Here is a 27,033-nt window from a genome sequence, read left to right as displayed (position 1 = left end):
TGTGACAAAAGTCAAAGAAGTTTCACTTACTATGCGCGTGCACAGCACACACAGCTTTTTTTTTTTTTTAAACTGGCACCAATCCTCTACATCAAGACACTGTACATATAACCACAATTAACTCACAGCGAGGACAGGACATCGGTTAAAGTAAGAAAAGGCATAATTATTTTTAAACGGCAGTTAAAACAATTAGGACAGCCTGTGTTTCCATTGACTGGAACAGTTTGTGGCAAACAATTTATTGAAATATTTTAGCACAGTACTTCAAAAACAACCAACCTAAGAAAGAAATGTATTCATTATTATCGTTACATTTTCAGAAAATATACAGGAGATTCGTTACGCGGATGAATGCTCAGTAACTTTACATGATTTGAATGACGTACATTGTGCACAAATTACACAAACTTATGGGCCAGGTCAAACACAGGACATGGGCGTTCGGCAATGCACAGCACATATGTAACCAGGCAGCAGTGAAACATTGTCAACATGAAAATGTTGAGTGCGCATGAATTGGTATCATGCAAAGTAAAACATTCAATTCCCTCTGGAAGATGTTTTACTATTTGCATAACAACTCTTAAAATGCGTACAGTGTGTTATAATGGGGTTCATCAAACATGAGACGTCACTATAACTTCCCAATGAGAAAAACACACCCATTTGCACACATGTATTGATGGGGCATTACTTGTTTTGCATATGGACAGCTAAATCAATTGGTGTGTTCGTTGCAGAATAACTTCTTAGCAATGCTGTCTAGCTACCTATATTTTAGATCAGTGATGGCCAACTCCAGTCCTCAAGAACTACCAACAGGTCAGGTTTTCAGGAAACCCCTTCAGCATAAGTGGCTCAATCAGTGGCTCAGTCAAAGACTGCACCAACTGTGCTGAAGCAGGGGTATCTTGTAAACCTGACCTGTTGGTAGCTCTTGAGGACTGGAGTTGGCTAGCTATATTTCAGAAGTTCTTTAAAAAAATCATTGCTGTCAATATTACAATGACTGTATTTCATGTATGGATGATATTTAAAAGCAGCAAGATACCATCATGCCTGCTCGGCTTCCACTAGAAGAGAATGATTAGAAGCCTTTAGTGTCCCAGAAGGCAAAGCATTTTGAATAGTGTCTGCCACTCATGCAAATACTAATGTTATTAACGCCAACTTTGAGACTACACAAATATTAGAAGCAAACGACTCAATATCTGTGGACTTACATTTCCTATGACACACTGCTCCAAAATTGATGTAGTACTTTTGTATAACAGATACATGTTATCGTACAGAGAATCACCACTAAGAAGCCAAATCTTTAATTCCAGTAGTAGTCTTTTTAGGATTTTGTTTAAAAAAAAAAAAAAAAATCCTGCATCTATTGACATATACAAGAAGCCCCTGCATTAAAAGAAAAAACACTTTACAGTTTAAGAAACTTTACATAATGTACAAAAAAAATCCAAAAAAAAAAAAAAAAAAAATCGGGAATCAATTTACACCATAGTCCAACAAATTTATTTCCCTTCTGACGAAGCTTTGAGATCTTTCACGTTGTAATCATTTGCAACAGACACTGCATGCTCCAGTGCACGAATACTTGCTAGTAATTTCACAATCTGCCTTATTTGGTCCCTGAAAAAGAGAAAACGAGAGGGGCTTAAGAAAATAAACATATGTATTACCATTAACATGCTAGGTAAAGTAGTTTATTAAAAAGATAGCCTGCATAATAGAAAGCTGACTTGAGAGGGGTGTTGGAGCCTGGGGTTTGGGAGAATATCTGGGGAAACCACAGCCTCAACCTCCATAAATACGCTCATCATGCTACAAGTTATAAATATTATTACCGTTGGTATGTGATTCCAGTTAAACTGAATAAAATATACGTACAATCCTCCCCTTTATGCTTTAGGGTTGTGGTTGAAATGGCACTCTACCCTACACATTTGGTGGGAGCGTCAAACTATAGGGACACTGGAAGCAAATATTTGATCCAAGTAATCTAGGTCTTACAATGGCACAACACCCTTGGGTAGCACTATTTAATACAGGTAGTCCTCGCTATCCAACGTTTCACTTTACAACGAATGGCATATGAAACGCTTTACAATGCAACCCTATTGGCCGGTTTTCGATGCCGGAATGCGTTATCCAACGCTCACCGCCACTGATTAATATGGGACTCACTTTACAACAGTTTCACTATCCAACGCTACTTCCAGAACGGATTCCGTTGGATAACAGAGGACTGCCTGTAATTTGATACCTGGCATTTCAAATAAGAGTGAAAACTATCCCTTCAATTTATTTTGCCCACCTGATGTGCGATTGAAGCTTCAAAATTAGAAAATACTTTATTAAAATTAAGAGAGGACTGCTTTCCTTAATGATACAGCCGAGACATTCCTAGCCATCTGGGACCAATGGTGGAACTTCATAGGTGCAAATAGTTTTGACTCCAGAGCCCTATCATTATAGCTGGGGGGAGGTGTCCTTTTGGTGGTCATTTCTGTTCCCTCTATTCTTTCACAAGGATATTTATGAGAATGCTTCTATTTTTTTTTTTTGCTCCAAGGTAAGGGTTATTGCAAATAAGTTAATGCCCTCTCACATATCTGTTATGCAATGTATGTTGTCATCCCCACTTAATATGTACATCACCTTTCTCCCTTTTGTACCCCCCTTCCCAATTACCTTTTTCTTTTCTCCACCCATCAACAATCTTTTCAATAAAAGACAAAAATACTCAATGCTACATCCAATGTGGCAAAATACATAGTTAAATACGTCAATGTTAATATACTCATGAATAATGGTCATTTCGTTTTAACCCTTTGGCCGAAGCATTATAAGCCTGCAGCCACTTCACGGCATGACCAGTCTGCAGGTTGCTGGGATTGTGTGTTTATCAATAAAAGACCATGTTACAAAAAAAAAAAAAAAAAAACTAGCCTGCAGAAATCTCCAGTCACTGCAAGTTCTTTTAACCCTTTCAGTGTCCTGTGCCATAGCTACCATGTCATGTGGTCTAGCACACCGGAGGCCGCAATAGAACATCAAGGGCTTTTTGCTTGTTTCATAGGGAAGATCACGTCCCAATCTTAATTGACAAGGAACAGAAAGAAACTTCTCTTCCAATCGAGTCATTAGGGACGTTGTGGTCATGTGATCGCACCTCGTACACGTTGTGTCGGAGGGCGTGTGGCACTGGTGCCGTGTCCCCTCCGGTACTCAAAAGGGTTAAAGGAAGCCCCAATCACTTAAAAATGGATGTAAAGACAACATTCTTGTACTTGTCACAACTCCCTTCATTGTTACATGTTCATGTCATTCGTGTGTTTAAAAAGGTAGAGACAGAGCTGCATTACAGCCGTTTCCTTAACTCTGGAAGTACATGTGGCAGCGATTCTTAAATGTTTCCTTGGGGCCCGAGCCAGGCCAGCTTTTTGGGGCACAGTTACCGGTGTGTAAGTGGGAATGTCTATATTTTGTCTGGCTGGTTATCCTAAAAAAACATAATCCATAAAACGCAAACTTTTGGAGCTGCGACCCCCTGCCTGCTCCCCTAGGTGGTTACGCCCCCTTACTTTGTACCGCCGTCGCGGGTGACATCACATTACCCCGTTGCTATGGCGACGGGTGTCAAATGACGACGCGTCATGTGACGCGGTACAAGGCTACTGAATCCCGGTGGTAAGCAGGTTACAAGAAGCATTGCGGGATCCCCGACATTTAATTTAAATGCCTTGGGTAAGAGTGCGGGGCCTCTGCAACCGCCCCCGCTCCCCCCAAAAAAATCCGCGACCCCCAGTTTGCGCCCCCCTGCCGTAACCAATGCCATATGGACACATTCTTTAAACAGCAATGCAAGCTACTCGTTTTCAAACCACAGAGTTTACCGTAGCTATACATTTAGCACTGGGGACCCATCGGACCAATTTGTTGTGGGTTCCTATTAGTGGACCACGGGCACCATCTTTAAAAAAAACAGGCAGTGCATTGGCACAGAAAACTCAAAAAAGCCCGATTTCTATGTTGTCACAAGCGGCTGTTCAGGCCTAGTCAGCCCAAAATCCCCATTAAAATCAGTGGGAATTTGTAGGCAAAAATGGCCGCTTAGGACCGTATAGAATTGCCACTAAAGATCTTGGAAAACAGGGAATCCCCAGAACTGAAAATACAGCGGCGTCAGATAAAAAAAATATCTGATCTTTCTAAATGTAATTCCAGGTCTATGCCTGCTTTATATTAACCTTTTCAGTGCCAGGTAGTCCACAGCACCATAATTCCAGACCTTCCAGCATCGCAACTATGCGATTGCCAGTGGAGCCATCACATCATCGCAACTCAATGTCAAGATCACCCTATTCAGTTGAGCCATAGATATGATCTCCCACATGACCGAGCAACTATGCCATGAAGTCAACTGAGTATCACAGGGTCATCGGCATGCTTGCCCTTGTATTGTCCAGCGAATGTCATAGGTCCACTGTCAGTTAATAAAATCACCTTGCATTTCTTTTCTCCACGTCCGAGCAGCCAACATTGTTTCTGTAAATTGCACCCGCCAGATGAACAAGGTATCGGGCAAAGTTTTCCAGCTGTGGAATAGTTTTGCCTCCTTTATGATTTGTAAACCATTGCTTTGGAAAACACGCAATAACCTGGGGAAAAAATAAATACAATAAAAGTCTTGTTTACTATACCTATGAAGTGATTATATACTCTGTGTAAAATATATTTTCCAATATAAAAACTCCATTCAAGTTTCTCATATGAGAAGTTATTTGAAACAAAAGAGAGAGTATGTAGCAATGTGAATTGTTCTATTTTACACCATTGTGACAAAGCAAATCAACCAACAATACAACAATGACTTGAGTGGTGATAGCCAGTAATGGACCAATGCAAATATTTCAGTACATTAGCCCAAATCATCATGAGAATGGTAATGCAGTCTCTTCCTCAGATGTCAACGTCTCAAAAGCTTAGTTTAGAGCTGCACTCCATGGGGCCTATATTTATTTGTAAAAACTTACAGTGCTGCTTATGTTGGCAGCACTATAGAACAGTAAATTTGTAGAGTGCTTTGCTTCCACGGGATAAGTGTTGGCAACTTGTGCACTGAGTGAAACAGAACACTGTGTCTGCATACTGACAAGGACAAACAGGTTCATTAAGAATTCAGTCATTTTCAGACGAGAAAGACACTGCAGAAGAAAAATGAATCCACCAGTGCACAGCTATTTGTCACTGCAAGTCCCAGAAAGTCTTCCATATAATGCAGGAGGAAGTAAAATTAAATTTTGGTCACTAGGGATATCTTTAACAAAGACTGAGCATGCCAACTGTTACACTGAAAAAGTGGATAGGAGAAAAAACAATATAACACACACACACACACACACACACACACACACACACGTTACCATCCGAGGACTGATGAAGTAGAGACAGCACACAGTAGGTAAATAGCAAAAAAGATTATATTAGCTTAACGGCATAAACATCACAGACGTTTCGACCCCGCAGAGGGGTCTTTATCAAGGGGATGTGTCATACACGTATGTCTTACTTATTTTTAAGGGACAGGCACCAAGTCATTCTACCATTTGGCTAGGCAAGTCAAGACACTGAATGATAACAATGACAGGGGAACCTGGTTCAATTCCTGGTGTCAGCTCCTTGTGACCTTGGGCAAGTCACTTTATCTCCCTGTGCCTCAGGCACCAACATCATAGATTGTAAAGTCATCTGGGCATGGACTGTGTCTGTAACATTCCTATGTAATGCATACCGCTCGCTATACTGCAATTGTGTAGCAGTTTAAATCCCATTGGGAGCAAAGGGCCAAATGAAATAAAATTATTAAATATATATTAAAATTAGCTACATCAGCGCGGGTCTATTTGACAGTAAAGCTGTCTTAATCCAATTTGCGGACTCAATAGGTAATTGCTGATAGAGGTTTATTAGTAGCAGAAGCAAAACCTGTGCTGAGGAACTTCTAATTGTAGGAAACAAATTGAGATTTTTATGCACTTGCAATCACATCACATAGTGCATCGCGGGTGATTTGGTTTTGCTGTGGACGTTTCATTGCTATATGGTTACAGGAAGGAACTGTGTAAATAGGATGAGCAGCGGCTTTCACTGGGAGAAATCCTGGGATGATTAAGAGATTATTACCAACTTCTTACTAGCAAACTCTGAATTTTGTCATTTGTTACAGAAAATATCAGATGCTGCAACACATACAAATTAGACAAATGATCAAAAAGTTTATATTTAAACATCCTTTAGCATGTACAAAAATGTATAACATTGAAGCTACATTTTAACCCCGTTGCCGCCAGAGGGACCAACAACTCATTGCTCTGCAATTGCACTTTACAGTTTTACTTACATAGGGGCAAAGTTTGCATTGTGCTGCAAAGGATTGTACCCCACCCCCCCTCCCCACAACAGGGAAGAAGTTAAAGCAATATGCACATTCAAACTGGTAACACAAATTATACAACTTACACTTTGGGCTTTTTTGATGCTATCTTCTCCGTTCTCATTGTTTTGAAATGCCATCAGGATATATCTATTCAACAATCCATCTATCGCCAACTCCTGTAACGCTTTGTTGGCTAGGACTCCATACCACCTCAGAAAGTTTCCTAGTAACTGAACCAACCCAAAATGTTACAGTTAATGCAAGTACACATACAAAGCATTTTGATTCTTCAATGATACTGGCACGAGGACTAAAGTTAACGTGTTCCACACCCGAGACAGCTTTTAGATATTAATTGGAGAAGTACTTGTAGGAATGGGTTATATATTAATTGGAGAAGTACTTGTAGGAATGGGTTATATATTAATTGGAGAAGTACTTGTAGGAATGGGTACTAGACAAAGCAAGTTAATGGGACAACTATATGTAAAAGCATGGTTACCCCGACTCATTGGTTCATCAACAATAATGTTCATCAACAGGGACTATTCCAGAAGTGCTAGTATTTCACTGATTAATATGAACATGGGGTAAGAAAATGGCAGTTTTGTGCTTGGCAATCCAGCTCAGCTATGGGAGTAAATAAAACACGGACCATAGGAGCGGCTGCCATGAAGCATTTCACAGATACAATGAGAAGTCTCGTTTTCTCCAGTATGTTCTGGGATGAGGAACAGACAAAAACACATTTTTGTGTATTACCTTAACAGAAGACCAAAATTGGCGCTGGAAAAACAAGCAGGGTCCAGAGTTCTTATTCTCAATAACACTGAAAAGGAACACACATTTTTCGTCACAATATTGGCATTTAAGAATTCTAAAATCCTAATTCTAAAATGTAATTTCCTAATCATTACTTAATTCTGAAATTAAAAAATATATTTGTATTCTAGTTGATTAAATGAAACACTGATTGCAGCTTGGCCGTATATCAATTCACTATGACCTGACTGCATAGGTAACCTTCATTTTGAATAGGGAAAAAATGAAGAACAATTTTACACATCTCATGTGGAACTTTAATAGTTAAATTGGAATACACTTTGTTTTTGCCATTAGTAAAATAAATTTTCAATGAATAACAGCAGTTGAAAGAGAAGGCAGACATGCATCACAAACACTTAGTTTACAACTGAAAATCGTCTGAGGCTGTAAATTACATTTCAGAATGACCACTTACTTTCTGGGATACAATGGCATGAAAACATCATCGTCCAGAGTCCTTCTCATTCTCATCAACAGAGCCTTTAGCAATGCCTGAAAAGGAGGATACCATTCAAAATGAAATCTCAAATCAACTATTCGGAATTATAGCATTATTAACACTAAGTACATCTGACAACCTGGTCACATCATACAAGAATAAATAAATAATATAACCTAGGCACAGGGACTAAAGAAAAACTACCACCCCAGTACGTATTGGTAATAGATATTGTTAAAAAGATGCTATCAGGATTTGTGAGTGATATAATTGAGAAAATGTTGAAATACATTGTATACAAGGAAAGCAGCCTTTACAGGCTCTTTATATCCTAAGGCTGCGTCCATAGGACTGCAGCCGTGCTGAGGCGCGCGGAGGCTGAGGGAAAGCGGGTGCTTTCCCTGGCCTTGGTCCGCGCGCCATCCGGGGGCGTGTCGAGGGGCGGGCCAGTGACATCACGGAACTGGTTCGCCCTCATTGGGCGAACCGCTCACGTGACCGGCCCTGCGCTCCCTTGAGCGCTTGAATTTAAAATTTTGGTAAGACTTACGCACGCTTGCGTAAGCGTAAGCAAGTCCCTGCTAAAGCTGCTCTCATTGCTGCTGCAAGGGCTCAGTGCCGAGCGTGAGCGCGCCCCAGCACGGGTCAGCGCATAAGCGCTGACCCTGGACGCAGCCTAAGAGTAAGTTTATTAGAGTGCCCTCAATGTTATGCCATTGCATGCAATTCTCAGTTATTTATACCTCTGTGCTTTTGTTTTCAGCATTTACAACCGTAGGATATCCACTGAGCAGTTTCTGAAACATTGCTCCCAACCTGTTGGTCTGTGTTGTCGAAAAAGGATCCCACACATGCTCAGCGACTCCTTGGAGAAATGGAGAAAGCAAATCCCTAATTAGACTTCATTTTTAAATGTGATCACATTTACCAATATTCCTCATACGGTCAACAGTATAACACATTTTACATTTCCAATGTTTTTCAGAAAGACGGGCACGCAAGACACTAATCAAATTCAAAACATGTCTATATTTAACATACCTGATAGTTTGGGAAGTATGATCTTTTCCACTATAGAAGGTAATAATGTTGTGTCTGCATCTTCTGTGTCATATTCCTTTTCTTCACAGCCATAAAAAAGCAACGATTCAAACCACATCATACTTTCAAAGTCGCAACATTTGTCCTGAAAGTAAAAATCAAGCAGCCAATCAAGAGACAGCCAGCAAAATCAATTCTATTCTAATGAATGGAAAACGTTCTTATGCTTCAATTACATTTCAAGTATATTTCCTGTTTGAGTAATCTCAAATAGTCATTCTGCAAACAAGATTCAGGATAAGAATCTTAATGTTATAGACGTGTGCAAACACCAATCAGCAGCATACTACCAATAACTACCGCAAATTAAAGAAATCACCAACAGTTTTCTGTCATTTTACTGCTTTTCATAGTGCGCTACACTCCAACATTTGCTTGTCGAATGATTAACTAATTTAATAAACATCTAGCCCACTGTAATGGAAGTGTGCTATGAACACTTATCGTAATGAATCCACAGAAGTCTCTTGGTTACAAAAATGTTTGAGAGACCAATCTTACAATGTCCTACAAAACATTAATTGAACCAAAGACGTAAACATATATTTATTTCAGGACGCAATAGCAGTTTCCTACCTCCAATGGAGTCCAAGATAAAAGCTGTAATCTTATTAGAGGATTTAAAAGTTTGGGCAAGCAAAGACCAATATATGCATCTTTATAAGTGGTACAATAAGTGGAACGCCAAGTTTCAAACTGAGATTTGATGCAGTCAATTGAATGAAAATTCTCCAAAGTATCTTCAAACACTTTACTTGAATCTTTCAAAATCCGTTCTAAAAATTGGATAAAAATAATATGTGAATGCAGCATCGTAAAAACAAAAGGACATTACAATTTCATACAATCATAAGATTACTGTTTTTTTACCAAAAGTATTACAAAAACCTAAAATATTTCAATTACAATATACAATTTAACAAATCTGCAAATGTAATCTCTTAAAGGAGCAATCCAAGCCTGCATTTGTATTTTATTTTTTTACATAGGGTTGAAGCAGGGGACCTCTGGACCGTAACCCCATTAATTTTCGCTTCGGAGACCCCCCTGCAGATACTTACCTCCAATTGCCGGTAGCTACTCTGGCTGAGCAAGCAGGGCTTTAAAGTTAAGCTCCCGTGTCACATGGGCCAAAAGGAAGCCGCACCGATGACGTCATGACTATTGATTCCACATGACACAAAATCTTTGAATACACACACACACGCACACGCACACGCACACGCTGACTTGGATTGCTTCTTTAAAACCAACCTACATAATTTGCTTAACCTTTCCGTTTCCATTTTGTTCCTACCAGTGTTATCTGGGGAACAAATGCAAAGCATGGCATGAATCCCTTTATTTGGATAGCTGCTGTATTTGCTAAGTGGAAAGCGATTGTGTTCGCGTTTCTTTTCTCAACCAATAGGAGGTACAACCAGTGTTCCACAGAATCCAATCATTCGGGATTGCATACTTACTGCTGACAATATACAGAGCAAGTCTGGCGTTTTAACTCTGAGCTGGAGTGGCTACTGAACGTTCTGGCACCTCTCCAGTTCTCATTGCTATCACAGTTTCCAGAGTCAAGGTTACAATCACCTGTAGTAGTGTCCCATATCCTGTTACGCATGCGAACGTAATATGGTAAACACTATGAAGCCAGAGTAGGTAACAAAAATAATTTAAAAAAATTAAGAGAACGCTCACCTTTCTCCATGGTAAAGTTAGTCATATCAGTGGATGTTTCTTCGTCGTCACTGGAAATGCCTTCAAGGTGTTCTGCCATCTTACTAGTTGTTATCTCTCTAGCTTGTCGGCGACGGGCTCTAATAAAGCAAAATGCATTATTTTTATTTGTTCCCTTGTTAAAACTTGTGGATTCAAGTCCCAAACTAAAGTAATTCACTTGTTTTCTTAACACACCACACCAGGAAAATAGAATACTATTGTAATAAAATTGTTTATTCCCTACAAAGTCTCTAAAGCGTTTGCAAGGTAACAGGGGTTGACAATCTGGCATACCGGCATTTGTTTACTTATTTCTTTCCTTCCAGTTTTATCACATATAACCATCCATTCGTTAAGGGTGTGCCCATACAGTTTGAAGATGGCCTTTACCTTCTCGCTTCCCTTTCTGCAATCCGCCGTTGTTTTGCATGTTCTTGATAGAGTGCTCGGTCTCGCCCAAAAGAGTCCAGATTTGGTGCCATTACTGCTTTACCTGAGAGAATGTACAGAATAAATCTGTTCAGATAAAAGAAGGCGGACACCCTAACCACTTACACACTTATTAGGTTCAGCTAGTGCTTAATCAATGTATCTCAAGATCAAAACTAAATATTGCAAACCTTATATTGAAAGCCTTTCATGACAAAATACTGTTTTTCAAATGTAGTCTTCAGGACAGAATTCAAGCAACAAGTATACACATTTCTTCTTAACCCCAATTTCATTTTACCTTCCAAGCACTTTTTGGTTGTCATCTAATATGCACGTGTAACCCTGGTCATTCTAATATTATACGATACTTCAAAAGCTATAATAAGATCAGCAGTAATACATAAAATCCAGTATTTACACCGGGCTGTGCTATGCCACAAGAGACTCCCGGAAAACACTTTTACGGCTCCTTCATTTAAAATGGTCTGGAAGGTGTTTACCGGCAACGAAGTGTGCCTTTTTGGCATAGCACCGCTTAGTAAGTATGGGTCAAAATAGTTCCCAGACATAAATGGCTGAATGAGTAAGAAGAAAAAGTGCAAAGAGCACATGAAGGAGATGGTGTGTATTCTTCAGGGTTGTCGCAGTACTGCGAGCAAGGAACCGCCGACCAAGATTTGCGTGAGCCGGGGTGGGACTCTTCCTTGAAATTTTTTTTCTCGTTGATGAAGCTGTACACACTGACAGAACTTACACAATCTGTCTAAAAATCATTTTTAAAGTTGCATCCAAGTACAAAACAGTTTGAGTTAGTAAACCGTTGTATTACTAGCAAAAAAATAAACTCAAACCAAATACGTGTACCCCCAGTATTCGATGTAACCGCAGTGTGTAATATAATTGTAGATGAAATAATAAAGGTAGCGAGTACATGGCCTCACTGACCCGTCTCAGAGCATGGTCAGAACACCTCTGAAGTGAATCCATGTTACAACTGGATACATTTCCAAGGGTTAATCAGAATGATCGGATATGAATCAATGTTACTAAGCTTTGCCAATCTGTAAACCCCCTTTACTTCTGGTAGCACCACAACATCGTCATCAAGCTGATCTCCAATTACATCCAAGATTAAAGAAACTCCTAATTAAGTACCAAGACCATTTTCAAGAGAAGTGGTATGTAATTTTCGATGCCTTGAGAGGACAGTATAAAAATAAATTGTTGCGAAATAGGATTTATGAAAGAACTACCCCGTTTTCCATCAGAGTAAAGATGCAACCAAATTAAACAAATGTCCCAATATTTACAAAATGTACATCTGCCTTTGAAAAAGTTTGAGAGGGAGCAAAACATAAGCAAAAAAGTCATTGAAAACCTGATAGCCCAACCCAGAAGAATGAAGATCACTTCATGAACGTGCCTAGATTTACAGCATCTTTATACTTACTTGACGCACCACACTAGTATTCATGTACAATGCATCTAAACATTATGTATGCATCATTTAGACGACATGTACACACTAATTGTCCCTTGTAAGTAGAATAATAAAGACAAATGTGACATGATTGAGATCAGTGTAATTGACATCTTGTGAGCAAGTGGTCATCTAAATTATCTTTTTTTTTTTTTTTTTTTAACCAAGATCTTTCTAGTCTGTGTATGATAGAAGCATTGAAAGTAAAGTTGATAATGGAATAATTATAATGCGTGTGTGCAGTTTGAGTGAACAGGGTTAAATGAAGTCAGGGGTTGTCTTCCTCTTGCTTGGGAAGATGCAAGCTCCATTTATTTGAATGAGGCCGATATCTTCTCAAACAATGGATATGATTTATAGCATAGGCTCTGTGGATGCCACAGTTCACCTCCTTATTACAGAATTACAAGAGTTTCACTCCCAACAGGTTACTTTCATTGCAACCATTGTACCAGAATGTGGCAAGCAGCTCAGATTTCTAGTGTACTCCTCCCCAACACATTTCACGTGCGATACCCTTTTCAATGTTGTGCTGAAATGGGACCATGCAGCTTTAATAAAAAAAAAGTTCTAATGACGGATAGCATGTTAATGGTGTCAGCTTCTCCCTTAAGCGGACTGCTTTTATTTGCAATATCTTCACTGGGGTTTTCCTACTGACAGCTCCTTTCCCCCAGTTCGCACAACCACATTAAATTAAGCATGTGCACGTGAAGTGCTCGGGAGGCAAACAAGGGTGTTTAATGAATAATAAAAACCTTCAAGATGGACTGACTTGAATGGCTCGAAAACTCCGCAGATTCATCTTTAATATCATCTTGTCGTCTTTGGACAAGGCGGGCAGCTTGCTGTTTGTACAGCTGGTGCATTGCAGATTCAAGCTCGTTTATCACAGGTACCTGCAAAAATACAACAGACTACGTAATACCAAGTCCTTTGTGTGCCTGTGTTTAGGGGGCATATTATTCCAAGCAGACATGAAGAAATTCCCTAACATGAGAAAATAATGTATGTAAATAGGGGCAATTCTTATTTGCCAATTTTGCTTATACAAAGACTCTTTCTGGATTGTCACACATGCAAAAGGGGGACAATTTCCAGTTGGAAATTAAAGAATCAATTAGCAGGTACAATGCAAGGAAAACAGAGTAATCTGAATCCAGATTTAATGACTCGTCTCTACCCTCAACAGGGAAATCTATTGAACTAATTGGTCCATATGTTGGCCAACGTGATAATCTACATTTTGTATGGCTACGATATACGTGTTTCAGGGAGAGACATTCTCTCAGTTCTGCTTTCTCATATACTCTTCACAGGTGATAGCAGAATATATTAAATGGCACTAAACAGTACAATGCATCATCTCGCACCAAACCCATGAAGAATGTTTTTTTTTTCTCTCCAGTAAATTATTGAATAATTTAGATTTACTCTAGATTTCATTAAAAAAAAAAAAAAAAGCAACAGTCATCTTTTAAGCATACATGAAAATATGAAAGAAAACCACTGTAATGCTGTCAGATTCATCCAATCCTTGCTTTAACCATTTACAGCTGCTAACATGGTGTGCCTTCAAACCGTTCAATATACTAATAAAAGGGAAATCCTCCCATCCTACACTGGAAAGAAAAGATACAGGCTCTTTATATTTGCATAAGGATCCACAGCTAGCTAGTATTATACGTAGATCATTAATCTGCATCACCTACAAAGGACGCCGCCAAATCCAATGTCCGCATACAAATCTCTCTACACAGCAATCCTCAACTTTTCATCAAACCATTTATGGTGATGCAAATAAAGAAAGGGCAGGAAGTGTCAACTGGTAAAATCAGCACAAAATAAATAACATGATTTCTACCAAGAATTGAAATGTACATTCCAAAACATTTCATTACTATAGTACTATCTGAAACTCTCTCGCTCTACAGAAAAAAAACAAAAACAACCCTATTTAAGAGTTGATCAAAAAGGACTACCCAGTGTGACTTCAACTCCCATAAGCATTTCTGAAGATTGTTGACTCAAATCGAGTTTTTCTTTTAGAAATTGGGTATTCTTTGAGCCAGTATACAGATACATGGCCCCCTTATGCCTGGATTCACTAAAGTGCGATACTGGTTATCGCACCTCCAACAAACAATAACGTAATTGACTTGAATGACAGTTAAAGCAGGATTGCAGTATGATAACCTGTATCGCTCCTTAGTGTCATGCATGACACTGCAAACGAAACCCGAGAGAGATAAAGTTCAGATTTCAAGGTCTAAAAAAGCTACCATGCGCATCTAGATCATTGAGAACAAGTTGGTAACAATCAGAGCACTGCAGGCCATAGGACCCAAAGACATCAAAGCATAGCTACAAATACAAACATTTGTTTAATTTAATACCCCTGTTCAAGAAATGAAACTATTAAAGATTCACGAGAACCTCAACATTTGCTTGGGAGTAGGGGACGTAAGCTTTGATGGGGAGACCACAGTGAGATAAGGGAGGGGAAAAGTAGGAGGAAGACCCCAGAGAGGGGTGAAGAATGGAAAATGAGCAGACACATACCCTTTATAGGACAAAGCTTTTAATTAAGCAACTACTTTGTCATTCAGAATACAATTGTATTAGAATATTTAGTAAACATGTATCTACACCAAAACACTTTCTTTAATCTCAGAAAGTAAAAAAAAAAGTCATTTTACACTCCAGTGTGTCTTAGTAATACCAACATTAAGGCAACGTCACAACTGCCAAATTATTTTTACTACAGTACTGACGATACATACACAACTTAAAATACAAAAAATAAACAGACAAATAATAGATTTAAAGTTGGAATTCCTGGCTGTTTTAAGAACAGATTAATGAATACTACTACACAAAAGCACACCTGTGTAGAATGGCGTTACCCCATTGGGGGGCTTTCCGTGATTAAAACATGACTGTTCCGTCAGGCAGAGAGGAAAACATGTCCTCCAGCAAATCTTGTGTAATCAAACTGGAGCATTACACAAATAGTTGTACTTATTGTGAAGTTAATGGGTGTAAGACAGTGAGTGGCTCTTTAAAGCAGCAATCCCCCCAGAAAACTATGAGAGTGAGTTTAAACTCATGATCGTATGTTGCCCCCTTAGCATGTACATTTATTTATTTTTGGTTTTGGTGGGGGGTTGGGAGGAGGGCAATCGTGTTAAAAATATTGATTATCTTATTCTCCATCTTCTGTGGAACCTTTAGACTGCTCTGGCCTCTGGCGAGAGCTTTATTTTATCCTCACTGACATTTAATATTACATTTCTTATACCACCTCAACAAAGCATTAGATTTAAAAAAAAATTAAAAACAGCTTTGTAACGGGAAATAATCTCTTAAGGAAACAAAAATGCTAAATGAAATGGCGATCAGAGTGGACTGCTGCTTTAAAGACTAACCATAAACACGTGTCCCGCCCATACAAAAACACTCCTTATCTATATTGCTGGAAACGCAGAATATGTTGATGTTCAAATGGATTTAAAAACGGCTTCTTTTTTGTGCAATAGAAACACTGATATTGTAGCATTCTTACCTTTTCACAGAAACACTCAAGCAAGTCTTGGACATACCCACGCATTTCTTGCAAAAATTGGTACCGGTCAGCGTTACCCCCCGAAGACCCGTCCAATCGCTTTATTGAATTTGTGGAGTCTTCTCTGCTTTTCTGGTGTTTCTCAAACTCTTGGAGATTTGCTTTGTGGGTGTCTTTCATCGCATTCAACCTAAGTTTGGCACAAATAAAGCCAAGTCATAAACAGATCAAATCAGTATGCTTTAAGGAAAAGCCATTTACAGAGGCGCATCCCCATTTGGCACCAGAGTGAACTAATGACCGTTACAGATTTAATTACAATCAGACAAGACCTGTGATAAGAAGCCCCCTTTATGCAAGATCACGGAGTAAACTTGTATAGCTTTCATTTTTTTATTTTAACCTATTGAAGTTCAAGTTGGTCCTATGTGAGGTGACACTTCTAATTGGCATCTAAATGAACTCCTATACTATTACAAAGGCGACGTAAAATCAGTCAAAATCGAATTTTACGCACATTATCGATCTTTTTGGGAAATTACAATTTGCATTGTCCAATTTTTGGGGGGAAAGGAGAGGCTGTTTTAAAATTAAACAGTTATTAATTTAACTCAAGCTTTCACTAAATACTTGTACTTTATTTTCTACTAAAACAAAGTTGTGAAAGGGTAACAAACTTTATGCAAATATTACCCAACTCCTAATTAAAAATAAAAACCTAAACATACTGTAACTTGTGTTAATGCATTTATATCTATGTGACTGTTATTGTTCATTTTTTGTGTTTGATTCAGAGGACGGGTAAGCTACAGAGGGAATGTCCTTTGTATACTTGTACACATTTGTGCATTAGTTTTGAGAGCAGTCTAGCGCTACAAATTTAAGCATCCAAAGGCTTGGATCAGCAATTCGAGCTACTTGATATATTTTTTCCTACATGATCCAGGAAGAGGGGACGGGGAAGGAGTAATGCGGCCCCGATTCCCGCATTACCAGCAATACTATTTTCCCGCCAGATACAGAATAGGCACGTGGTCATTGGCGACAGACGATGTCGCAGGTTTCCTTTGGTGATCCTGGCGGCAATGCTGTTATTAAAGGAAACTACTAAAAACTGAAATCCTTTTTACCAGAAACTGGGGGAGCACAGATGAGCCCAACAAGGGGCCCATTGGTTAGGGTAAGGTACATTAAATATATATTTGGGGGGGGGGGAGGGGTGTGAAGGGATGTTATAGCCGCTTTAAACATTCAATTGCAAGTAAAACATCCAAATTCTTATAAGCTAGAACTAAATCAAACTCAAGCAGCCCCAGAAGGCATGCCAAATTTTCAACCAGACCTACACGTCTGTTGGGGTGTAAAAAAAAAAAAAAGAAAAAAAAAGAAAAAAAAAGAAAAAAAAGAAGAAGAACATAACTAAAAAGTTTTTTTTTTTTTAGTCAAGATATTTTTCCGGTCTCTAAACATATGGTTGAAAATTTGTGAACTTGGTTGAGGAGTCCAACAACGCACGTTTGCACCTGTGTACCTGCTCACTGATGGCTCACTGTGTGAAACTCCTTCATATTTTATAGGCCTCAACGTGTAACTGTCCAGAGTGTCGCACTAACACAGCCCTGTTGTTTCTGGCACAGAAACGCAATCTCACTTCACTAGGCTTCTAAAGATTCCAAGGAATTGGTTCAATTCTTGATTCCATCCGTGTTCTTCAAGAAGTCTTTTTTTTTGTCATTGGTGTAACACAGCTGCTTTCATTTCCCAGCCCCAGATAAATAAAGAGCCAAAGGGAACAGAAAGCATGTGGACTGCTTTGGTACGCCCCAAAAGAAAGCTTGTCTGCCCTACCTGTCTTTAAGCTGTTTCTTTACCAAATCAATAGAAACAGGAGTCATCTCATTACTGGGAGTTTTGAAAGAGACAGAATTATCTGTTTTGTGAGATTTTGTCTCAGAGGATCCATAAGCAGCGTAAGTGTAAGGAACGCCATATGAGGAGCCATACGGTATTCCCTGGTAAGTGCTCGGGTAAAACAAATGATTCGCTTCCGAAGGATGAGGTGCTGGAATCTGAAAGGGTGAAAAAAAATACGTTTTACTTAAGCAATGTACATTTAACAGCATAATCCATGTCTATGTATTCAACAGTGTCGTTGTAAATGTAAAATGGATTTGTATATATTAACAAATCTTTTAAAAAATTAAGTCAGATTGCTTTTGTGCAACCCTTAAAGCAGTGGTTTTTGACACTGCCCTTCCCTCTAATAAAAAAAATCCCCCCAATCGTTATGCATTTGGGTCCCCCTATTCTTCTAGATTTGAGCATCCAAAATATCAAATATTATAGAACAATGGTTACTTCGTATCATTAAACCAACTGATTACACAGTCTCTGACTTTGTCATGCTATTTCCCAGTGTACATAGCCTCCTTGTCAGTCTGCGCTCTCCTTGTAATTTATCTGGGCCCCCTTAAGGGAGCTACCCTGCCAGGTAAGAGAAATCACAAGGGCTGGGCTATCTTCCACACGCCTAAACATTGAAATACCAAATGCACAACACTGTTTAAGGTTACAAAGATAAAACAATAAATTATATATTTGGCTACTAGTAGCTAGAGTAAAGTGTACTTCATATTTAAATGACACCTTATATTTGCCATATAGCACAATAAAGAATTATTTGTGAAGAAAGCCTGTTGTGCCCATCCTTTACCATCCTGTTGCAGTTCTTACTTTTACCATTGCAGTGGGTCCCCTGGGATGAGAGTACCAGATAGATAATTGTATTATTCTTTATAACTTTCAATTGGAGTGCACGAGATGTTTTCTAGTTGTGCATACTTGCCGCTTTAGTGTTAATCTTGGCTGAATGATGCTTAAAAGTTAACATCACTATTACTACAATTCGATACCGCTTAACTTATACATATAAATATATACACACAAAGTAGTGCAGCAAAATATTTGAAGCATTTCCATGAAGACGGGATACATTAAAAGTACAAGAGTAGGTCAGTTAATACTTGCCTGAGGTATACTAATTCCCTTCCTTATCTGTTCCTGCTCCCAGCGGCTGATCTCTTCATCTTGTTCCCCTGACGCCAAAGCTTCATCATCGCTTCCCTCGATTCCTAGACAAGTGAAAAACCAAGGGAGTGATATTGAGACCAAATCAACTTGAAGAATCCCAACAACTTTACATTGCAGGGTGTATGCATAGTTCTTCAATAGAAAACCACATTAAGTGATTGTTATCAACCACCTTCCAATATGACAAAACATTTGGAAATCAAGTGTTATGCTCTTCTGATCATGACCGTGACAATGCATTTATTATCAAATTAAACACCCTTCACCAAACCTGACAGATAAAGGCACTCTCCAACTTGCCCAGGTGTACTATAAAAGAAGTGATGCATACAATACACAACATTTCTGCTATAATTTAATGGAAGATATTCCCACTTTTAACAATTTCATAAACTCCATGTGTCAAATATACGTGTGTTAATACCAGGATAAAGTCTTGGGCTTACCCTTCATTTGCCTATGCATTCTGCCAAAAACTTCAGACGTTCTCCTTTGGCTTCCACTATCACAATGGGTAATGATAGTCAGTGGTTGACAAATCACCAAAAAAATCTACTCGCCACACAAAAAAATCTACTCGCCACCTAGTACCAAACGTGTGCTGCTTGGGCCAATATTTACTCGCCCGGGGGTTAAATCCACTCGCCCGGGGCGAGCAAATGTATAGGTTTGTCGAACACTGATGATAGTGCTGTTTCATACCCCATATTGTTGGGGGCTTTTTTCTAGGCAAAGTATTCCTAGTATAAGTAACACTTAATGGGGTCACCCATGGTCAACAGAACAAACCCCGCTGGAAAAGGTTTAGAAGATAAGTGGCTTTAGGTTGAAGTGGTTTCTTTTAATACAAACACAGTGGTGATGCCCCATCAGCAAGCTGATTTAATGCTGACTAAGCTGTCCCTTGCCATAGAGCGCTTACCTTGGAAACGGAAACTGAATTTTTACAGCCTAATAAAAATCAATTTCTATAATAGCTCAAGTTTCGCTCTCTGTTTACTGGATGGTGTATTTTTAGCATGTGGTCTCCAAGATATGATGCAACTCAAGTGGCAAGTTCCAATACAGTAAGAAGAAGATTCGACCAATTAGAATGCAGTGGCATAAAGTTATTTAATGTTTAAGTACTGATGTTGTAAACACTCCGACTTAATTAAACCTGGGAAAACATCTGCAGTGTCTACATTACAGGCAACAATCACACCTACCGATTTCTTCAGCTATTTTCTGTCGCTGCGATTTTTCTTTTACTGAAAAGACTATACGCCTCTTTTCATCGTCGTCATCATCATCGCTGGCATCGTTTTCATCTTCACGTATCAAGCGGCTTTTACCTCCCTCGGAATCCATACCAGGGAGGTCGCCAAGTTCACGGGCCATCTGCCGCTTTTTACGTGCAGCATGGATGAAAGCCGCATCTGGGATTTCCCCTAAAGAAAGGCAGATCAGCCGTTACACGTCACTGTGCTGTGGCAGCTCATGTATAACAGCAATAGGTTTGGGGTATAAAACGATCATGAATGATAAATCGGGGGGAATGGATGCAAACTTTATTAAACATTGAATAAATGGTTTAATCAAGAAAGCAATATGAATTGAATCTGCCATATAATGCCTTCGGTGAAGCACACAAGTTTTCATTTTTTCTAACTGGATGAGCTAGCGAAGGGATCACTAGACTTCGCAGACACTTTGGGTGTGCTTTTTTTGTCTGTGTTCTCTCCACAGTAAATGCCTTCACCGATTCTGTTGACATTTTGTGGTTACCTTTCTGCCATCCTAACTTAGATCTGCCAGAAGTTTCACCTAAATCAGTGCAGCCCCCATTTTGAAATACATTTTTTGTTTCTTGAAATAATAAAAAAATTAAACGGTACAGCTCAAACCGGATTCTTTATACAAAACATCAACATTATTTTGCAACTTGTACTACATTTTCAGACCATTTGCTTAACCAGTTTCAGAGATATTAAATATTTAAAATGAAAATAAATTGGTAACTAACTACAGTAAAGAACACTGTATAACTCGTGTTTCGGCGACTGATGGGGAATGCGGTTTAGGACGTTTGGCACCGACAAAAACACCGCCAGCGTTCTGGCGCCGGGATAATTCACCATGATGTCTGCCGCACGCGCTCCTGCGCCCAATAAGCCAGGTCTGATAAGTGTTTTAAATATCCCGCACGGGACATTTAAACATGCACTTATCAGACCTGACTTGTCGGAGCGGGCGCAGCGAAATGTCCAGTGGCGACATGTCCTGGCGGCATTTTGGTCGCAGCCAAACAGCCCATTCTGTAGAGAACATATTTTTCCAAATTCAGAATGTTCAAAATATTAATATTATTTTGCTGCTGGCTAAAAGCTGCTGATTGGGGTTAGAATCCCGCTTGTGATTTTTCCGATAAAACCAAACCATACACAAAAAGTTTGCTCGCTCATCGCACAGCGTGGTATAAAATATAGCATTCTCCTAGCTTACATTAGAACTGATACGCAGGAAATGTATTCTATGCCTTGTTCATACAACTTCCATTGGAGGAAAAACAGAACATTTAAAAATATTTCCCCAAAAGCCTGAAAATGTACGAGATGAAATCACTGAATTGCTACAAAGTAAAAAGGTGTTACGGTAGAAAGCAAGGAAATAAGAGCTTAAATGCTCCAGCTACAAAAAACACATTTATTTTAAAATCAAGGAAGTGGAATGGCATTTTTAAAAGACAGCATTAGCTCCTCAGTGAAGTTTTTACATATTCATTTCTCCACATCTTAAACAATATATATTAATAACAATGTTACCAGGCCGGAGGGCATTTAAAGAGGACGGTGCATTTGTAAAGGAGCCGGCTTTGGGCTTTTCTTCTTCTTTTTCACTTTCCACTTCCATCTCCCCTTCTCCCAGCTCAATGATTGCTGTGACCACCTCCTGACTGCCATCCTTAAGGGTTAAGGTTTTGTTCAGAAAGATGTCTGCCAAAAATAATAATAATAAAGTAAGCACTTGTCGTCATTAAAGTATTAACCACTTGGATACTCGCAGGGGCCCACAAAAAAAAAAAAAAAAAAAAAAACACACACAAATCCCTATGAAAAGTCAACATAATCCGAACTGGAGCACATCTGCCATGGTACCCGTCCTACAGATAGATGCCACACGTTAACATACAGTCTACGTCACAGCGTTGTGACGTAACCCAGGGACAGGTAAAACATGCAGTTACTGCAACAGACTAAAGACATGTTAAAAACAACAAATATATGGATGTAAATAAATATACCACAGCATTTATATATGTGAAAATATATTTAGAGCAGGGGTGGTCAACTTCAGTCTTTCACGGAGTCACCTGTGCTGAAGCAGGGATATCCTTAAAACCTGACCCTGTTGGTGGCCCTTGAGGAATGGAGTTGAGAACCCCCTGAGGTAGATTATCTTATTTGCATTATTTCCATTCCGAAATAATGTCAGAAGACCTGAGCGTTTGTCAGGATCACAGTTATGCTGTCAGATGCTGCATTTTTTGTTTACACAATGAGCATTAAAAATGTTCCTTTCAAATCAATTACTTTTATATATTTTTGTCAGTGCACCAACTCTGCAATATAATTACATTACTACACTCCATAATATATACAATCTTTTTAGCCAGGGAGAACCCAATCAATTTCTCACAATTTCTTCTGCAACACAACCAAATACATAAAAAAAGAACAAATGCTTGATTTACAACTGAAACCTGTTCACTGGACATTTTCACAGATATTACCTTCTAATGAAGAATTTCCATCAAATTTTGGCTTTGCTTTCTCCAGGTCTTCATGATATTCCTTTTTAAGAAGTTTAACTATTTTTTTACTGTGGTTCGATTTCTTGATTGTGAAAACTTCTTCCTCTGGAAAAAAAGCAGACATTGCATATTTAAAGAAAAACATGCAACATAATTAATACGTCTGTCACACCTCTATCTCCTACAACCATTTTTTGCTAACCGGGTATGTTATTCATTGCTGACAATTGTCCCATTATTTTTTAATTTCCAAAATGTTGGCCTCCGATTTTCACCACTGTGTTTTTCCATTGAACGCTCCACATCGTAAAGCTTATAAATTACATCCAAGCTTACAATTTAAAAATTGACGTTTAATCACTATTAAATTCTACAAACTACAGTCCATTTGTCTGAACGGGCAGCACTATCACTTTAAAGCAGCAATCCCCTGCAGAGGCCTATATGAGTAACGCCAGGTCCCCGCTGGCCACTGCAGCGCCCGCTGTGGCAGACACTGCAGGGGCAAGAGCCACCCCATAATGGGGTCGGGCCCGCTGCGCCGACAGAAACGCCTGCTCAAGAAAATTGATATCAGGACTTGCGATGGAGCGCTAGGCCACGCCCCCTGGCGGTTCAGCCAATGAGGGTGAACCTGCCAGGTGATGTCACGCCCCCGTCTTTCCCCCTTCAGCTCACTGCAGACCAGGGAATTCGGCTGCATGTGCCGCCAGCCTCGCAGACGCACCACGATCTGCGGGACCATTTGCGACAGGAGGGGTGGCGGTGGATTTGCAGGGGCGTGGCCATGACCTCACGCAGCTGGTTCGCCCTCATTGGCTGAACCGCTGGTGGGGGCGTGGCCACACCTCCGTCGCACACACAACTTAAATTCCCCTGCCTGATTGAAAAAAAGGTACTAACTGGGACCGGCCTGACTGGGGGGGCGGGGCTTGAACGCACAGCGCACGCTGTAGAAGTGACTGGGGCCGCCCCCTTAGGCCGCGCTTATAGTCCTGGCGATGGTGTGACGTCATCAGTCACCGTCGTTATAGCGATTTCTGCTTAGTGTAGGAAACAAGAGACGGCAACCGGGGGCGTGGCTGTGAGCGATTCCCCCTCATGGGCTGAACCGCTCACGTGCCCCTGGCGTCACGTGGCGGTCGCCGTAAAAAATCAATTTCCATTGACTTCAGCGATTTTGGTCGCTGTGTCGTGGTTGCGCAGACGACAGATTAAATCAACTTGTTTTGACACGATGAGCCGTTGCCGGACTGGAAGCGCGGCCTACCTCATAATATTAGTATCTTGAGTCCTGAGCGTTTCCTGCTCTTTTTATTATTATTATTATATTTTTTACTGATCAACTTCATGATTTTCTTAATCTCCTGCATCTGAGGTTACTATGGTAACTACACTGGTCTCAGGTGATCTCCATTTTAACCTCCCGGTGCAAAAAAAAAAAAAATGTACTGCATCTTTATTGTTATTATAGGATCACAAAACTACTTAGTAAATATTTTACTAATAGATTACACACTGTAGTTTGAGGATAAAATTGGCCAAATATATAAAAAGAAAAGTCAAATGCCAAACACAAATATCCCAGATGCCAAACTGATGAAGCAAATGTTGATAAACTTAAAGAAAAGGTAAATTTATAATTTGCCAATGGGATTACAAAGTACATAACTGCTTTGTTTTAAAGAGACCACGGGGTACTGCACAATGATATTTCCGATTAGTACACTTTATTGAATGTTATCTATTACATATCATTTATTACGTTTTTGGTCACTGATATTTTTGTCCAATGTCAAGGAAAACATAAATTTACTTTCTATAAAAGCGCTCAAAAAATAAAAAGAAAGAAAACCTCCCCTAACGACGGGTACCTTATATCTGAATTTGTACTCAACAACATATCGTCAATAGGACATTGAAAGCCATTAAAATCACTAATTTAATTTGAGAAATATAAGCTTCCAAAACTGTACAGCGTTCTTCTTCCACCGGAGACAAACTGTCTATACAAATACTACTCCGGAACTGGATGCAATATTAAGTTTCTTATACGATCACCTGACAAATAGCAAAGTTTATAATCCTGAAATCACAGCTACATCTTTGCAAAGCCAACTAATTACAGGAGTTCTTGTGCAATACTCAATTACTTGGGTGTATGCTGTAGCCAGGATAACTGCAAACTACAAAACAAATTAAAAAAAAACACAAAAAAAACTTAGTGCTGAAAAAAACAAGGACATACAGATATAGCAGAGGTTACTCCCGATGGCAAGTTGCAGCGGGGGACACGGCACAGGAATAGACTGACGCCAGTGTCACAATATTATCCGCATGCAAACAAGAGACATGGCTACCGAGCTATGCACCTGACACGCGACAGCGGGTGCACCAAAGTCTGCTATATCTGTAGCTAGATAATAGTGTTCAATGCATATCCTCTGGTAATTCAATTTATTATCGCACTATTCTTCTCATTCCAGTGTTATGCTAATTAAGGCCTCGGGCATGGTCAGCGCTGAGGCGCGCTGCTGCTCGGCAGTGAGCCCCTGCAGCCGCAATGAGAGTGGCTTCAGCAGGGGCTTGCGCACGCTTCCGTAAGCATGCGGAAGCGTAGGTCTAAAACTATTTTTCGTTTCTGCACTCGCCGGAGCGCAGGGCCGGCCACGTGAGCGGTTCGCCCGAGGGTTCGCTCCGTGACGTCACAGGCACCCCCCGCCCCCGGACGGCGCACGGTCTAAGGCCAAGGAAAGCATCCGCTTTCCCTCAGCCCGCCTCCGCACGGCTAAAATCACTATGGACTTAGCCTAAGATAGCCAGCCCCCTCAATGCTATGTGATCAAAGCATCTATTCCCTAACTCCCGCAATCTGTCCCAACTGCTTACATTTATACTGTATAAATGTAAGCAACAACAGTAGTTGGGACAGCTTGCAAGGGATAGGCTTGATGTGCGACGAGATTGCCCCATGCGCTTCGCCGCCTATCGCACCGCCAGGCACTTTGTGTGGCCGTGCGCGCACTCCGACCCCATGTTTAAATGTCCCTTATCGCGCAGCCGCTGCTCGTGTCAATGTCCCGGGCAGCCGCAGCACTCAAGAGCTGTGGCTGCCCAGGACATTGACATGAGAGCCGCAATATGGGACATTTAAAGATGGCATCACTGTCGCTGCCAAATGTCAAACGCCGAGGTACCCGGCAGTCAGATGCGGTGGCAGCATAACGCATGGGGTGGTTTAGTTGCAGCCAAACGTCCCATTCCGGCCCTTCCTCTGCCCCGGCAGGTCTCCAATGTATAGATGTATAATTTTGTTTATATAGTACCAACAATGCTTGCAGGGCTTACAAAATTACAATACAAGGTAAATAAGTTACCAACAATGGGAATAAGTGCAACAGGTAAATGACAACAGAAGGCAAAGGCAGACTGCCCCAAAGAGCTTACAATCTAAGTATCAGCCCGTTCCTTGCCCGGGTCCGCCTCCCCCTCTCCCTCCTGTCCGCCTCCCCCCCCTCCCTCCCCTCCCTCCTGTCCCCCTCCCCTCCCTCCTGTCCCCCTCCCCGGCCTTTACCATCCTCGTCATCCTTGAAGCTGAGCAGACTGGCCTTGGGCACCGCGGCCGGGTAACTCTCCGCCGCCCCCCTCGGCTTCTCTTTGCCCTTCGCCCCGTACCCCAGGAGCCCGTTATCATGCTGCGGCGCGGGGAGGAGGCCCAGGAACGGGATATCGGTGACGGGCTCGGGCTCCGGAGGCGGGGGCAGCGCCAGCGGCTGCTGCGCGTCTTCCCGCTCCCGCTCCTCTTCCTCGGAATCGTTCCGTTTCCTCAGGTTTACCCGCCGGGCCTTGCGGAACATGGTGGTGAGGGGGGGACGGTTAGAGCAGCGGCCGCGAGACAGGAGCCGCTCGCGCGCGCACATACACCACAGAGACCGGGACAAGACGGAAAGACGTCAACAGAGACACCTAGCGGGCGGTGGAACACAACGACAAGCGGCAACAAGTGAGTGGGCGGGGCACAGCGCCACCTAGCGGGCGGCGGAACACAACGACGAGCGGCACCAAGTGAGAGGGCGGGGACACAGCGACACCTAGCGAGCGGCGGGGGAATACAGCGACACCTAGGGGGCGGCGGAGAATACAGCGA

General features: G+C 40.7%; 1 protein-coding gene across 1 annotated transcript; it reads right to left on the bottom strand.

Moving 5' to 3' along the window:
* Positions 1 to 226: 226 nt before the first annotated feature.
* On the bottom strand, positions 227 to 26,863 carry PAXBP1 (PAX3 and PAX7 binding protein 1). The gene is made up of 18 exons (XM_075593871.1): positions 26,461 to 26,863; positions 22,866 to 22,991; positions 21,898 to 22,068; positions 20,302 to 20,523; positions 19,031 to 19,134; positions 17,852 to 18,072; positions 16,004 to 16,193; positions 13,214 to 13,337; positions 10,917 to 11,019; positions 10,506 to 10,624; positions 9,390 to 9,589; positions 8,754 to 8,898; positions 8,456 to 8,577; positions 7,689 to 7,765; positions 7,211 to 7,277; positions 6,532 to 6,678; positions 4,516 to 4,670; positions 227 to 1,638 (listed from the first exon to the last, which is right to left on the bottom strand). Exons 1-18 carry the CDS (start codon positions 26,804 to 26,806, stop codon positions 1,521 to 1,523), a joined length of 2,757 nt encoding a protein of 918 aa, XP_075449986.1. The 5' UTR covers positions 26,807 to 26,863; the 3' UTR covers positions 227 to 1,520.
* Positions 26,864 to 27,033: the final 170 nt, after the last annotated feature.

The sequence above is a fragment of the Ascaphus truei genome, chromosome 3 (assembly GCF_040206685.1).
Source record: "Ascaphus truei isolate aAscTru1 chromosome 3, aAscTru1.hap1, whole genome shotgun sequence".
Classification (NCBI taxonomy): domain Eukaryota; kingdom Metazoa; phylum Chordata; class Amphibia; order Anura; family Ascaphidae; genus Ascaphus; species Ascaphus truei.
Note: the sequence above shows the minus strand (reverse complement) of the source record. Positions and strands in the feature narration are given on the sequence as shown.